Here is a 16,516-nt window from a genome sequence, read left to right on the forward strand (position 1 = left end):
ATACTCAGCTAAATTTAAAAAACACCACATTAACAACAAATATCATTTAAAAAATACTGCTAGAACAACTATTCTCCTTTATGTAGTTTGAAAGTTGTAGAACAAACTAACTAACTATTCGCTGGTTGAAAAGGGTTTTTGTGTCGATCTGTATGAATGGCTGCAGCTGATTATGGCGTTCTTTTTAAATGGCCTGTTCAGCCTTTTTAAAGGCCACTTCCCTTTAATAGACTGGCCTCTACCCAAACGTTGTAATTTCAGTCTGGAGTACATCTGCATAGTCATTCATACATGTATGAGACAGTTTTTTTTAAATCTGATTTTGTTCATGAACAGCACGAATAAACTGCGAAATTAAAATTAAAAGTAATAAAACTTGTTCGGTATTAACGAATCGGTTGTGAATGAGTTAATTATACAAAAACACACTTTTTTACATGCATTCCCACCTACTGCCATAACTATATAGGCTTACCTGAAGAAAGAATAACTGAATCACTCACCAAATATGTATAGTTCTTTTTAGTAAACAGATTCAAAAGATTCAAATTACTGGAAAGAATCAAAATAACTAGCACAGTTCAAAAAATAAAAGTAAAATATAAATAAAATATCTACATAAAATATTGTTATGAATATTGTTAGGTTGCTAAGTAATTCTGGGTGGTTGGTAAGGCATTGATATAGGTGCAAAATAAGTCAAAGAGCTCTGGTCTCTAAAAAAAAACCTTGGGCTATTCCTTTATCCTTCAATCAAAGTTTATAGGATTAATTAGTATTAGTATTTTGAGCAGTTTATAAATCAAAGCAAGCTATCCTTCCTCATCGTGTGTGCTAAATAATGTTGTCTTTACTGTGAATTATCTGCATTATTCTATTAATAACATATCCCACTGACATAATCTCTATGCATTTTTACAAAATGCTTCACATTCTAGGCCAGAGTGTGTAAAACAAATACCAAGGCCCATGTTGCCTCTGTCAATCACACCAGAGCCCTGCTCTCCCTGTTGCACATAAAAGTAAAGAAGCCAAAGACAACTGGATTGTGAAAATAATTATTAGCTGATGGCTGGAATAATTAATACTATGGCATCTTAATCTAACAGTTTGGCATTTTCATTTGAATCTTCTCTACAAAAGCAAGAGTGAATGGCAGCTCATGCTGACAGTATGCAGTGCTTTTCATACAATATCACGTCATGGAATCACAAGTGTGCAACCTAACGAATCTCACAGAAAAAGCAAAGACTACAGGAGACACACGCTCTGCTTGGGGGGGATTTCTGAAACTAGGTTAGAGTTCAGAGAGACATAAAGAGTACGTGAGGGAAGTCAGGAAAGACTCAGATCCTTTTTTAGAGTGCTCTAAGAAAAGGAACAGCTGCACAGTGAGTAAACAACGATATCAGGTGTCTGATTCTCTGATTTGATGCGCGCAGGATTGCTGATGTTGCCCTTGATGCAGTTCCAACCCAGCACGCATACTGTCCTGTACATATGATTCTTGATGGAACGATTCCTCTCCCGTCCCTCTGAAAGGTTTAATTTATTAACTGTGTTTGTTGGTTACCGTGTTAAAGGTGAAGTGTGTCATTTCTTTAACATGAGAATCACCAAACAGATTTGCAATAACAAAAGTAATCAGGTTTTCCCAATCCCTCCCCCTCCATTGGTTGACCAGAACAAATAGTCATGCTCCAAACTCCCTCCATTGGTTCAGCCTATGTTGCTATGCTCAAACAAACAAAGCAATGTTTTGACTGCACAGTGTCTGCAGTTTTCAAGGAAATCAACCTATAAATAGTTTATTTAATTTTTTTAAAGGCAAAGTTCACCCAAAAATGAAAATTCAAACAGCATTTACTAACCCACATGAGTTTCCTTCTTCTGTGAAACATAAAAGAAGATATTTTGAAGAATGTTTGTAATCAAACACTTTGTTCCCATGGTCTTCCAAATAAAATAAAATAAATAATAATAATAATAAAAAAATCAATGGGAACCAAAACTATTTGGTTCTTTAATATTCTTCAAAATATGTTATTTTGCGTCTCTCCTTATCACCGTATACAGCATACTGTGATATGGCGAGACACAGAGGAGACCATAGACAAAGGAATTATTGAAAATGTCATTATTTTTGTTTTCTTTGCTTACAAAAAGTGTTCCCGTCACTTCATATAACCCAGATTGCACGTCTGATGGCAGATGGATGTATTCTGACGACGACTTTCATACCTTTTCTGGACCTTGACACTGTTATTTACTTGACAGTCTATGGGGCAGTCTCAAGCATCCAGGTTTTCATCCAAAATATCTTAAATTGTGTTCTGAAGACGAACAGAGCTTTAACGGGTTTGGAACGACATGGGGGTAAGTGATTACTGACAAAATGTTCATTTTGGGGTGGAGCCTGCATCTCTGTTTAGTATGACTGTCTGACATTTTCACTTTAAACTGCTCAGCAAATGCAAAGAGATAAATGCCAGCACAGGTTCAGAGACGCCTTCCTTTCTGACCTATGCAGTGGGCTTCAACCACTGATTTATTTGTCTCACACAACATCATGCAATGGCATTACACAATTCACTCCAGCTTACAGAAACATATACATCAAGAGAATGCGAGTCAACTCTGGATTTCTGAGCAAGGTTCAAGTTCAAGAGCTGGAAATGGAGCGAGTACGTGAGTGAGACAGAGGAGGGTCAGGAGAAGTACAGTTCCTTTTTGAGTGAGTGCTATAAAGAGGAACAGCTGCACGGTGAGTAAACAGCCGCATCAGGTTGCTTATGTCTGATTTAATAGTTACAGGATTGCTGATCTCGGCCTTGTGTCAGTTCCATCCCTGCACGCATGTGGTCCTGCATGGATGACCATGGACAAGGCAACTCCTTTCTGAGTTTTTTTCACATATTATTTTATTCTCTGCCTTTTATTAATGTTTTTGTATTGCATATATTAATTTTTGCAACACTTTTAAGAAAAACATTATTGGAAAAATACTAGAAGCATTTTCACTAGTGGAATTTCGGACCCCATTGCCCAAGCAAAATATGGTATCCATATATTTATCCATATGACAGAATAGCCTACTGTAAGTGTACTGTAGACATATTGTAGATGGTTACCAGCACGTCCACTTTGCCCATTTGGAATGGATCTTACATAACTGAAATGCTATTCTGAACACACACCCATGGATGGAAGTGCTTTGCCCATGAGGAAATAGCTCTTGAATATTTTCCAGCCAGAAAACACTCCCTTCAGATACACACAACAGGTGCTATGTGTTTTTGTCTCCGGTTATCAACCTTTCCGCTGCATTCATCCTCATGAGTGCAGACAGACTCTGCGTTAATGCATTTACACACCAGATGTTCTATAAAACAAAACCACACTCTTAGTACAGTAACTGGGAAATTTCACAGCATGTAACTATACATAGTACTCAGATATACAGTAAATGTACAGCATAGATAGATAGATAGATAGATAGATAGATAGATAGATAGATAGACAGACAGACAGACAGACAGACAGATAGACAGATAGACAGATAGACAGATAGATAGATAGATAGATAGATAGTTCATACAAATGACACTTGATTACATTTGATCATTTCACATTTTTATTGTATTCTGTAATGTTATTAAAAGTTCAAAATAAAAAAAGTTCAAATAAAAAAATCAAGAGTACAAAATGCACATAACCATGTTTCAAATTTCAAAGTGGATTAGTTTGACAGTAATACTCAATTATATACTATTAAAAACTGACTATATACTGACTATATATGCATATTCTAGTTTCTATATTAAATTAGAAATACACATGCTGCTAGGAGAGACTGTAATACTAGACTAACAGCAAACCAACAGCTCAGCAAACAACTCATAATGCTATATAATTGTTTCCACTCACAAAACTGCATCACATTTTTGTGCATTACAAAAATATTATCTCTCTAATCCGAAGGCTTTTCTACCACAAACACTTTCCAATTTGAAATAAGTGCAGACAGAATATTATGCCAATATGGCAAAATCATAAATGTAAAAACTCTCTCAGATGCTGAGGATTCTTCAAAATTAAACATGATGACATCAGTGGTCATTTTCAAGAGGTGGGTTCTTACATCAGCAAAACAGTCCAGCTTCAGACGACTTCACTGACTTGCAATCAACCAGTTCTTGGCATGACATAGCTTTTCACAGTCCGCAACTCTGAAGTAAAGCATGCATGGTCCATTAGCAGTGTCATTCTGAGATCTGAAATCTGAATCTCCCTGCATTTGATCTTCCGTTGGAGTATCTTCTGAAGGAGAACTCCACTTCCAATGCAGTCTTAGTTTTGCTGTTTAATCAGAAGAAAGACAGACACAATCCTTAGTGCAATCTCAACTATGGAAGAGGCTATGTTTATATATGTCTATTTATATATGCATGTGTACCTCAGTGTATGATGGGGGAGGGGGGAGCGCATGAATGCGCATGAATATAGGACTGTCATCCTTGTCATAATCATCTAGGAGAGGAATGAAGGAACTATCAATGTGATTGACCCGGGAGATCTCGCTGTAGCTGGGTGGAGAAGACGGAAGTGACACGCAGGTGCTGGAGGTGCCACTGCCGTCCTGGCTGCTCATGCTGCTTGTGCGACTGTTCATGCCATTGTAGGGGATGGTACCGATGACCAGAGGAAGATCTAGGATGAGCTTCTCACTTCCTGGGATATGCAAGTAGATCTGACCCCGGGGAGAAAGAGATGATATACACTCTTTAAAAATTAAGATTCCAAAAGGAGGTTTTTGCAGTGATGCTTTTGTAGAACTATTTTAGGCTCCCCAAAGAACCTTTCAGTGAACAGTTCTTAAAAGATTTTATTCTTAGTGTCAAGAACATTTAAAAACTTTTTCCACATTAAAGAATGTGTGTTGTGCAATGGAAAGGATGGTAAAGGTTCTTCATGGAACCATCAATGACAATAAATAATTTTTTTTTTTTCAAAGTGTAAGCTTAGATTCACAGGTGGAGTCCAAAGCATCTGCATTGATTATCAAGAATATAACTCACCCTCAGACAATAGTCAACATGGATAATGTCACAGCCCAGGATAGTTGGCTTCAGCTTTGGCACACGAAGCACTCTCCCCTGCCACACATCACACATGCCAGAGATGATGTGGTCTCCCCTGACAGAAGTGAGCTTCTCGTGAAACTCTTTGGTGCGGCCGTTTGCTCTGTAAATGTGCTTGGCAATGATGGCTGCTTTAGGAACGACGATCCGAGAGCAGGAGTTCTCAAACTGAGCATTGATGCATATGTTTTCTCCTTCACAGTAACCCTTCCGTCCTATGCGAGCGGCCACGGAAACACTGCCATCGGGAATAAACATGCAGGTGACTTTCTTCTGTTTTGCTCCTGTAACTGGGGACTGAGAGGAAGCAGAAAGTGCTGAATTACTCTCTCACTTTTTTAATCACATCCATTTCACAGAAATGTGTGTGAATTGTCTGGACTTAATCACCATGAGCTCTTGGGTGTTGATGTCAATGGGTTCCTCCACCTCGAAATATCGCTTGCATTCCGCATACTGGTGGCCTGATTTCTCTATGACGGCCTTCACGTAGTATCGGACTGAGCCAAACTTCCCCACATAGGATGAAACAAGGCACCTGTTCGGGAGGGGTAGATCTTACATTAAAACTGTGGCTAAATTATTTTAATGCAATAACAATGTCATGGGGAATTTTAAAATGAGACCCACCCTGCCTGTGGAAGTTCAAACCCGAACATGAACTTGTATCTGTTTCCAGGCCTGAGAGTGATGGAGTCATCTGCATCTACTAATGAGAGATTCCATTTGAGAAACACTCAATTGTCATTATTACATTATGTTCATGTCTTTCAAATTTTCAATTTAGGAAAGTTTTTCAATAAACAGATCTTAAATTTACATTCACCCCCTCCCAACCCCACGCAAGTTCAGTCATTATTCATCACTTTGCTATATATTTCGTAAATATATTACAATAGCAAGTATTCATTTTTGTTCAACATATCTTTAAGATAGTTGACGGTTAGTTAGCTTGGCAAAAACAACTTAAATTGTCCCTCGACAATGACCGATTGAATTCGCACACCGAGTTAACCAAAGTTTGTGCCTCACCTGTTGGCTGATGATCGAGGTGAAGAACGTCTTCATATTTCAGATACTCAATCTCATCCCTGCAGTGCATCTTTCCTTTATTATATTCGACTCTTGCGCATCCGATTCCGAGCAGTTTAACGGCGTAGACCTGCACCACCTCCGCCACCTCCACGATCACCTGCCCAGCCACTTTATCTCCGCCGCTGTACGCGCTCTTGTTCGGGTCACTAAACTGAACCTCGAAGGTCTTGGGTTTCTTTGTTAGTACACCCATGTTGCTGTTTTATTAACTGTGCAAATATTAATTCCAATAATGCCACTATACGTTGTATTGTAGGCCTATTTAATGTAACTGAATTAATCAGTTGCGCATTAAGCTCACCAGTACGGCTGGTTTTATTAACTATTTTATTATTATTAGATGTTTTGGTCGTTTGTTGGTGACTCTGATCTGTCAGTAAACACTGAGTGGGAGTGGGTGGTTATATAGTTCACTCGGCCACTGTGCTGATGATGCGAGCTGGACACACATGGGCATCAATGCTGGAGAGCCACATGCGCCTCGTGGATCTCCCCACGCACATCTCTCTCATAGGACACACAGGCTGTTTGAGTCCACCCAGGCCAATGAGAGTCCGTACAGAGCGCGTGGACAACTCGTGGGTAAGGGGCAGTGGTTGAGGAGGTGGAGTAATTGTATGGAGCAGGGGTGGAGTATGCATGCGCACTGGAGACTCCTGTGCCCTGCTCCAAAACATCATGTTAGACGGACACGCACGTGTGACACGTTCATAATAGAGGCGATTTATTTCTGCAGGAAGAATTGAATTATACCTAAACTGAATCGCACCAAAATCAAGTATTTCTACACTGTTTCTACACAAGTTTATCCCAGAGAAAAAGTGACTGTGGCACTAACGTGATTGTATCGGATGGTTATTTTGATATGCAAAAAGTACCAAAAAGTACATGATTTTGGACATATGCTATAGTAATGTAGTATTCTTAGAAGTACCTTTAGGTCGACATTTTGAGCAATGTTGCTGTCAACGGGTAACCAGGTGAGACACAGGGCACATGACCGATATAAAATATCCGGACAGAAATTTGTTACCCATTCTGAATGGAATAGTGCCCAAGCAACATTGCTCAAAAAAAGTTGCCCTGTGTATCATCACCCATATGGCAACAGTATTTAAGGGTAGCCTATACCATAGTACCGAATGATGACCAGATACATTTGCCATGGTATTTAAATGACAGCCCATATTTTAAGATAATACCATTGTATTGCTATGGCACATGTCCAATGGTATTACCCTGGTACATGTCAAAATACCATGGTATTGCCCTATTACATGTCCAAAAACCATGGTATTACCTGTTACATGTTAAATTACCATGGTATTGCCCTGGTACATGTACAAATAATATATTCAGTACTTTGTGAAAACTAAATATGCTAGAGATACCAGACTGAATGGACGTTTAGAGTGAAGTACAGTGGTCATCACAGAGGACCAAACAATTGCAACTACGAACAATCCACCTGTTCAGAAACGTGTTTGTTTGAAGGAGACCGCTCACATGGACTGTTCTGATTGGATGAGCACTGCCATCTACTGACTGATCCAACACACTTCACTGCACGAGTCTCTATAAAAAGTTTAGGAGGAGTCTGTTCATATAATCCAACCATTCATCTATGTGGTTATAAGAGCACATGTATATAAACAAACAGCTGCTTACCTCATTCATTATGCTGTCTGTCCTGAACCCTCCATCTCCAGTTACAGTGCTGTTTAAGGAAGGTGGGATATGCGTAATGCTTGACTCCCTCTGTTTTGGATGGGTGTCTTTATTGTACATAGTATTATCTGTCTTATACATTATATGTACATAAAACAAGCATAGCATAAAAAGTAGTGAATTACCTTTTTAAGGTAAGAGTGCAGCAAAAAAACAGCTTTCAGTCATGTAACCGATACCAATATAACATAAACATTCAAGTTTATATAAATGAACACCATCCAGTGCCAGTCAAGTGTGAAGGACTCAGAAGTAGTCACCAATTTTTGATCATTCACAAGGAATGAAACTTCCATCAACTGTAATCCTCACCCAGATGAATCTGAAGCCAGCATCTCACACCCAGCATAAATAATTTTTATCAGCATTAATGATGAATTACTGAAATTTTAAACAACAGATGATAACGGAGAACCCCACAGGGGATCTTCATGGTCTTCCACAGGCTTTCTGTAGTAATCACTGGACAAAGACGATCTATGGGAGATAGAATTTACAAAATTCTTAATTTACAAAAAGTTCTCATATCATAAGGTTGACAGGAAAATAATTCAGGACTCTTTATTTTAGTTTTGAATAAATAACTGTAATAAGAGGGAAAAAAATGCTATTACTTTCAATTACATTTAGTATTGAATCTAGTATTAGTACTTCTTTTATTTATTATTTTTCTGTTTTATTATCATCTGTGTTTCTCCATATTCCAAATGAATATAAAATGAATGAATAAATAAAAAATTAACCCACCTTCAAAAATATATATTTAAATTATATAAGGTAATGCATTAACTCTGACAGCCTTAAAATACTACAATTAAAATAACTATATATAATAATAAAAAACAAAACTTGAAAACACTGAAAATAAAACCAAAATCTAAACTAAATATAAAAATCCTGATGACCTTCATTAATTAATGCTGTGTTGGCTGTGGAAACATTTTTACATTTTTCTTTATTATAAATACACTCCTGCATAAATTTCATCCACCTTTGAGAAAACATACACTGAGATGCATGAGCAAATCACTCACATTTGCTTATTTTTTCAAAGGTTATTCACGTTTATCCAGATAAAAAACATCCACAAATATGTTACATTTATAATTCACACAATTTATGCGCATTTAACACTGAAACAAATACAATAAAATTATTTTTTCCATGGCCGTTCCGGACAGCCTCTATTCACAAACCACAAACTTCCAAACCACTGAGATGTAAACATTGAACAACAGTATAAACATCCTTTAAATATCACATATGGCATGTTTTAGTGCAGTGTTTTTGATGTCACACTGGGCCCAAGAAAGTACGTCTGAGGGTCTCTACAAGGATGCTTAAGGCCAGCGTCACCGGCAATGATGGAGGGTTGTTACCTGCCCTGTCTGTCAGCAGGTGAACCCTATCAGGGTCCGAGATCATTGCGCGAGCATCCTCTAAAGCAGCCACAGCTGATGCACTGGAGTTTAAATCTCCAGTGACCTGTAGATCAAACAAGCAAGCCTGGAAATACACATCCCGCACCGGAAGCAGTGAGGAGCAGTGTGCGTATGCAGGCGTGGACGGATGCGCATAGGGCGTCTCCATACGCTGCGAGACCGGACACCCCCATACACACAACTGCAAATCCTGCTCAGGTGTATAGGACTCCACGATCGCACGAGGGGAGCGCACGGACAGACTCAGTGACTGGTCGACCTGACGCACCACTATTGTCGTCCCGATGTGCGTAGCCCAGATCTCAGCGTGTCGGCCAGGGTCGTGAGAGTGAACGCGCAGGCTCTGATGCCCTCTGCGATCACCGCCGGTCACAGAACCATCCACAAACGCCGGAGGAACGTTATCCAGCTCCGCTTGATATATCTGCAGCTCTGCACACTCGCGCCAGTTCTTCAAGATAACCGTGATCTGATGAAGAGCCAGAGAGCGGAGAACTGTCAGATGAAAGACATTCAAACAGGACTGATTCTAAACTCTCTCATTATGCATGTCCTATTTATTATTCATGGCAATTCATCATTTAATGTCAGGCTGTAGAATATCATTAACGCAACCCAGTATGTTTGAAAGCATTGAACAGCAGTTTTTAAAAATTCAAATCTGTTACTTCCCTCTGAGTTGGAAGGGCTCATGTAAGGGGAGAATTGATATAAAAGACTTTGATTGGGTGTTAAAGTAGATAAAAGTAATACTGGAGCCTTTTATAGGGCAATGAAAAGTGTTTGTCTCTTCTAACAGATACCCTCATGTAAACTCCTAAAAATAAAGCTTCTTTATTGGCAAATTAAAAACATTTAACATCTATGGTACCTTTCCACTGCTCAAGAGGCTACAGCTGAAAAAGATTCTTTAGATTATTAAAATGCTCTTCACACTAGTTGGTTATTTTAAGAACTGTTCACTGAAAAGTTCTTTGGGGAACCAAAAATGGTTCATTCATCTCCATAAATCCCCCTTTTGGAACCTTTATTTTTGAGAGTGTACAGCCATGCCAGCATAAAATCAGCCTTTTCTGGCTAAGAATGACCCACTTAGACCAGAGATTCCCCAAAATGTTCTCAGCTGAACCCCTATGATTTACATTATTTACTGAAGGTACCCACTTAGATTTTATGTAAAAAAAAAAAAAAAAAAAAAAAAAAAAAATTGCATGTTGGCAACTGTAACTTGCAAAGCCAGTGTTTTGTTTATCTTCAAAAGATGAAAACTACATTTTTTCTAGATGTATGATAAATGCATGATATCTTCCGACTGGATTAAACCATAGACTGAAGCTAAAAAATCTTAGTCTGAGTGTGAAATCTGTCAACTCCAACTGCCCAAAATCTGCAGACTGACTCTGACTTTTGACAACTACTGTTCATGCATCCAGTCTGCAAATCAAGGCAAAAAAAATGTTGTGCATTTCTGCCTTAGTAATTGCAAATTCATATCTCACAATTGTGAGTTATTAATTACATTATTAATGTAAACTCCGAATTCTAAAAAAAAAATTGAATTTTAAAGTCGTAATTCAGACTTCTATTTCTAAAAATCTAATTTAACTTTTTATATTTATATAACTATAAAAATGTTAGATATTATATATATATATATATATATATATATATATATATATATATATATATATATATATATATATATATATATATATATATAAAGCTAGAGGAAAAAATTCAATTGTGAGATAAAACTTCGCAATTACCTTTTTTATATTTTAATTCCTTGGCAGAGGCTTCCATATATTTCAACCTTTACGTGAGCAGTTCTTGGTCAAAAAAAAATTCTGATTAGTCCAAAGTTTATGCAAATACCAGAAGCAATGAAGTCCACCCAGTTTTCTATTTAAAATGATTAACATACAACTCATTTCTGAGAAATAGTAATTATAATTACTATACAAATACATATTATTACTTAAAATGCCCCTATCATGGATTTTTGAAAATTGCAAAGTGAATGAAAACATCCTGCAAAGTTTTAAATCTGAAAGTGCACTGTGTATAAAGTTATTGTCTCTCAAAAGAAAGAGTCGACTCTGAATCATTGAAATGAGTCATTTTTAAAACGAATCCCAAGCCTTTTCATGTTGACGTCAACATGAAACATTAGCATATTGCCCACCCACTTGTTGGTCTTTTCGCTTTGGTGTGAATGAAAATGCTAATTATTAATTATTTGCCACTAGATGCGTTTTTGGACCAGTAAAAATAGCTGTTTCCCCAGTAACGCTGTACATAAAGCAGCACTGCTCTCACAAACGCTGCTTTATCAGGTATTACAGGCAAGATGAAATTAAAATGAGACCTATCACCGCAGATTGGCATGACGCAAAGGAGGGGTTTGGAAAAATGTTTGGGAAGTGGGAAGTGTTAAGGAAATAAGGTAAAAATAAATGCATATTATAAGACAATGAAAGTGTTTTTCGACCTTGCATACATGTCAACCTGTTGTTTCATTACTCATAATAGGGGCACTTTAATAAACTCTAAGGTGATTCTTATAATAATTATGTGAGTCTTATCCAAGAGGATAAAGGTGTGCATGTGATTTTTTTCACACCTTTGTGAGTATGGTGGTGGAAGAGCTCCCTCTAGTGGGCGTGTTGGTGGCCTGGATGTACAGGTACTGGTTGTCTATGAGCGGCCAGGCACCCTGCACTGCACACGTCTGGAACTCTTCGTTAAAGGTGCGGATATGAGGGTCTCCAAACACCCCACAGTGCAGGTACTCTGGGGCCCGGCCCTCCCTCTGCATAAACCTCTTCTCATAGAAGCATCCGTCCCCTGAGAGAGGGGCCTGGGGCAGGGGGCGTGGCTGAGCCGTGGGGCCTGTTTGGGGGCAGCGGTGTTGGATGAGCAGGTCCTCGATGCCCTGCACAGCAGAGTGGTAGGCCAGGTCTCCACGGCACGCTCGGGCCGTCCGCTGGGTGCAGAGTGCGTAGGACCGCAGGGCACTGCAGTAGACAGCATTAGCTCCATTCTTACCCCCTCCTCCAATGACACCAATTTCAAGAGTCGCAGCCACGAAATCGGAGTTGCATCGCAAGATTCGACACTGTGCACATACTGCAGGGAAAGAAAACAAATCACAATGTTAATGGCTCAATTTCCATAATTCACTCGATAATGTGACCCGGCATCACAAAACCAGTCATAAGAGCCAATTTTTTGAAATCATCATCTGAAAGCTGAATAAATAAGCTTTCCATTGATGTATGGTTTGTTAGGATAGGACAATATTTGACAGAGATAAAAGTATTTGAAAATCTGGAATCTGAGGGTGCAAAAAAATAAATAAATAAAAAATTTGAGAAAATCACCTTTAAAGTTGTCCAAATGAAGTCCTTAGCAATGCATATTACTAATCAAAATTTAAGTTTTGATATATTTATAGGAGGAAATTTACAAAATATCTTCAGGAACATGATCTTTACTTAATATTCTAATGATTTTTGGCATAAAAGAAAAATCGATAATTTTAACCCATACAGTGTATTGATTGCTATACCCGTGTGACTTAAGAATGGTTTTGTGGTCCAGAGTCACATCAGACTCCAAATGAATGTACAGTTAAGATGTTTTAAGTGCCACGGTATAATGATATTTTTATGGGGGGAAGGTATTTATCTAATCATATCTTTTTAAAATGTTGGAGTGTCATGTAAATAAATGTAATGCAGTCTTGTTAATTCAAAACATTAAAAATGGTTGTTGTTAATTGAAATAAAGCTGAAATAAAACAAAATATAAATATTAGATAAAAAAAAAAAAACTTAAAAAACTTGAACGAAAATTAGAAATGCTTCCATGCCAACAAATTGAAAAAAGATTAATTACTAAAACTGAAATAAAAACAAATTATATCTAAATTGAAATATTAAAAATCTAATAAATATTACAAAAGCATTTAACAAAATGACTAAAACTTAAACTAAAATTAAAATATTTTTTTTTAAATAATAATAAATACTGTAATAAGTATATAAACAATACTAAAATAAAATTGCAAAAAGAACCACAACATTACTGTATTACTATTACAATATTACACAATAATACCTGATACCTTTTATTGTACTTTTTGGTGAGGCTAAACAGGGAGACAATTTATATATTTTTAATAAATAAATAAATGTAATACAATCTTGTTATTCCAAACTGAAAAAATAAAAAATCTTTTTCAATTAAAATAAACTTAAAATAAAAAAGAATAAAAATAAATAACATTAAGTAAAAAAAACATACATTTAAAACACTTTTAACTTTTTATTAATGTAAAGGATTTAAAATAAGTTGAAGCTGAAATTTAAATATATATTTTAAGGTGTCCTTGTTACACGTTACATGTTCTTACTATTATAATAACAATTAATTATGCATAATTACATGCAAGTAGCCCCAAGCCAAACCCTTATCCTAACCATATAGTAAGTACACGTAGTTTATTAATATTACTGAGTATTTAAATGTACAATTACACTGTAACAAGGACACCTTAAAATAAAGTATAACCTAGTTTATTTGTGACGATAAAAAAGGACTGTTACCTGAAGGAGCACTTAAGAGCAGGAGCGTTGTAACAATGATCACAATGTGTTTCCATGTTGTGTGTAAGTGATTCCCACCAACAGCTGATGCTGCCATTCCCACCCATACAGACACAGGCAGGACGGCCTGCTCACAGCTGCCTGCACAGATGCTGAAGCACACTATATAAAACAACCACACGGGGGAGACAAACCCAAACAAATCCGCAAACATTATATTATATTATATTGAGTATAATTTAGATGCTTGTGTTTAATCTGAGTTCTAAGTACAAGAGCATTCATCTAACAGGCATCACACATGATAAAACAACATAGTATACTGTTATATGGTATCTGCAAACTTTTTACCTCAAGATCTCATCTGATCGAGTTCCTGAGATCCATCAAGAGACTGATAATGTCATGTTGACCAGCCTTGGGAGAGAGAGAAGAATCTGATAAATGCCAGTAAGCGCATTCACAGTGTTGTGGACTGTTGTTTACATGCTGTGCACCAAAGTCAATAAAACACAGAGTGAAACAAGACCACCATATGAATTCACATACATCTGAATACTGCAACTACTGTACAGAGGTAACAGATCAGATGAGTTCTGATGGAAATAAACTTTGATGCAAAGAGGATTCACAGCAAAGCTCTCAGTGCTGGGGGATATTTCGCAGTTTGGACTCTCACCACTGATGCGTTATTTACTGAGACTCAAGTACAAACAGTGGTGGAACTCGAGAGTAAACTCCAGTCCTAGATGTGTGTTTGCACTTGACCAACAGCTCTGATATGAACAATCTGTCAAAACAGACTTGAATCATTTAGTTTAAATAGAACGAACCTGGAGCCCATTTTCAGCAAATATCTCAAATCTCATTAAAATCACATTGTAGTTCCATTGCATTTCCATCTTCGTGGCAGCAGAGTTTTTTTCCTGTCTGCTCCAGCACTGACAGCTGATATTTATTCTAGCTGATGGGCCGGCAGTTACGGGAGTTGCAGGGCAGAAATAGGAGGGTCTAAATATACCCCACCACGCCGGCCTGCTCCTCCAGCACCTGCCCCAGTGGAAATAGACAGGGCTGAAAGCTCTGTGGTACAGCAGCAGGTGTAAGACACACAGCAGAAACTCAACAGCTCTATGTTTCCTTCTGCACTCTAATTTCAGCGAAACACTTCAGAATCATTCACTGAAGTCCATTGCATGTGGAAACGGGCTGAATCTGGTATGCCAGCACTTTTAAAGAGAGCTCGTTTCCACTCCAGACGTGTCTAAATGCTCATCGGGTACGAAAGGTTTTAGGAAACAGGATCCTCCTACAAACAGCTGCTTCTGTTTCAGTCTCACACAGAACACAGTGTCCTGTGAATCAGCTCCTGCCTTCCTGTTAGACGTGACTGTCTGTGGCACAGCGTGCACATGTGCATTACTCTGTTTGTTTGTGTGTGTGTGTATGTTTGAAAGTAAACATATAGGTTTCTTGCACTGATAAAAAAAAACCAGCATATAGGATTTACTTTGAAACTATTTCCACTGATAAACTGCTAGTAATTTTCACAATTATGATTGTTGAATTAACCAGTGAATTTTAAAGTAGAAAGACTGAAATAGTATTTTTTCTTATGAAACCAATTCCGATAATGATTTATTTACAACTTTGAGGAAACGTTTATTTATTATTTTACGGTGTATTAAATAATTTCTCATAATTAGTCTTCATGTCAATGCTTACTCATTATTTCACAAAATTAACAAAACAGATTAAATCAATCCAGACCTTTTGGAACACAATATGTTGCTAAAACAACTAATTACGAACTGCAGACAATTTACTAACTGCACTTATAGAAAATGTATAAACATATGTTTTTTAATCATATTTAACATAAATATAATAATAATTCCCTACCATAATGTATAGCAAAGTATCATGGTATTACAATTAATGTACCATGGTACAGTACTTTATTGTGGACACAATCCCTTAGAAAGAAATTACTGGAGCAATACCATAGTACAGTGATGTATCAGGTAGTAATACTATAGTATTTTGATGCGTGCCATATAATTTACATGGTACACCAAAAAATTTCCAAAAATCCTAACTTAATTAGCCTACTTTTTTATTCTGATAATTATAGTGTTTGGTTAAATACATAAACATAACTATTCTCAAGTTTTAAACTGAAATTAAAATTGGCATAGAAACAATTTTCACTCAGACACTGCTAATTAATTTCACACGGCAAGTAACGCATTAAATTAAACATTAAATTTTGGAGTATAAAAAACTTAGAACAATGTACAATGTAAACACAGACATTACATTATATAGTTATATTGTTAATAGAAACTCACAGAATCAGAGGACTCTTTCCTGTATACCGTCCCTGAGATCTTTCCCAATCACGTCTGACTGTGACGCGCTCATGTGCGGTATGACCCCCGCGTCGCGTCACCTCGCGTCACCGTCGCCGCGCGCACCTGCCACACGCGCACCAGCTGAC

The 16,516-nt window shown here is 37.3% G+C and overlaps 2 protein-coding genes across 4 annotated transcripts; both read right to left on the reverse strand.

Annotated features, from left to right (window-relative positions):
* Positions 1-3,628: 3,628 nt before the first annotated feature.
* LOC109053425 (thioredoxin-interacting protein-like) lies at positions 3,629-6,684 on the reverse strand. 2 transcript variants are annotated; one of them, XM_019070815.2, is made up of 6 exons: positions 6,174-6,684; positions 5,772-5,847; positions 5,532-5,679; positions 5,079-5,438; positions 4,457-4,750; positions 3,629-4,359 (listed from the first exon to the last, which is right to left on the reverse strand). In XM_019070815.2, the coding sequence occupies exons 1-6, from the start codon at positions 6,427-6,429 to the stop codon at positions 4,351-4,353; spliced, it is 1,143 nt and encodes a 380-aa protein (XP_018926360.1). In that variant the 5' UTR covers positions 6,430-6,684; the 3' UTR covers positions 3,629-4,350. The 2 variants fall into 2 exon arrangements, with proteins under 2 accessions (XP_018926360.1, XP_018926359.1); XM_019070814.2 differs by having other exon boundaries at positions 5,772-5,850; positions 6,174-6,678.
* Positions 6,685-8,900: 2,216 nt separating this feature from the next.
* On the reverse strand, positions 8,901-16,500 carry hjv (hemojuvelin BMP co-receptor). 2 transcript variants are annotated; one of them, XM_042741560.1, is made up of 5 exons: positions 16,368-16,500; positions 14,368-14,433; positions 14,017-14,168; positions 12,030-12,535; positions 8,901-9,875 (listed from the first exon to the last, which is right to left on the reverse strand). In XM_042741560.1, the coding sequence occupies exons 3-5, from the start codon at positions 14,111-14,113 to the stop codon at positions 9,258-9,260; spliced, it is 1,221 nt and encodes a 406-aa protein (XP_042597494.1). In that variant the 5' UTR covers positions 14,114-14,168; positions 14,368-14,433; positions 16,368-16,500; the 3' UTR covers positions 8,901-9,257. The 2 variants fall into 2 exon arrangements, with proteins under 2 accessions (XP_042597494.1, XP_042597493.1); XM_042741559.1 differs by having other exon boundaries at positions 14,017-14,178; positions 16,368-16,499.
* Between the last annotated feature and the right edge of the window lie 16 nt (positions 16,501-16,516).

Source organism: Cyprinus carpio, chromosome B16, assembly GCF_018340385.1.
Source record: "Cyprinus carpio isolate SPL01 chromosome B16, ASM1834038v1, whole genome shotgun sequence".
Classification (NCBI taxonomy): domain Eukaryota; kingdom Metazoa; phylum Chordata; class Actinopteri; order Cypriniformes; family Cyprinidae; genus Cyprinus; species Cyprinus carpio.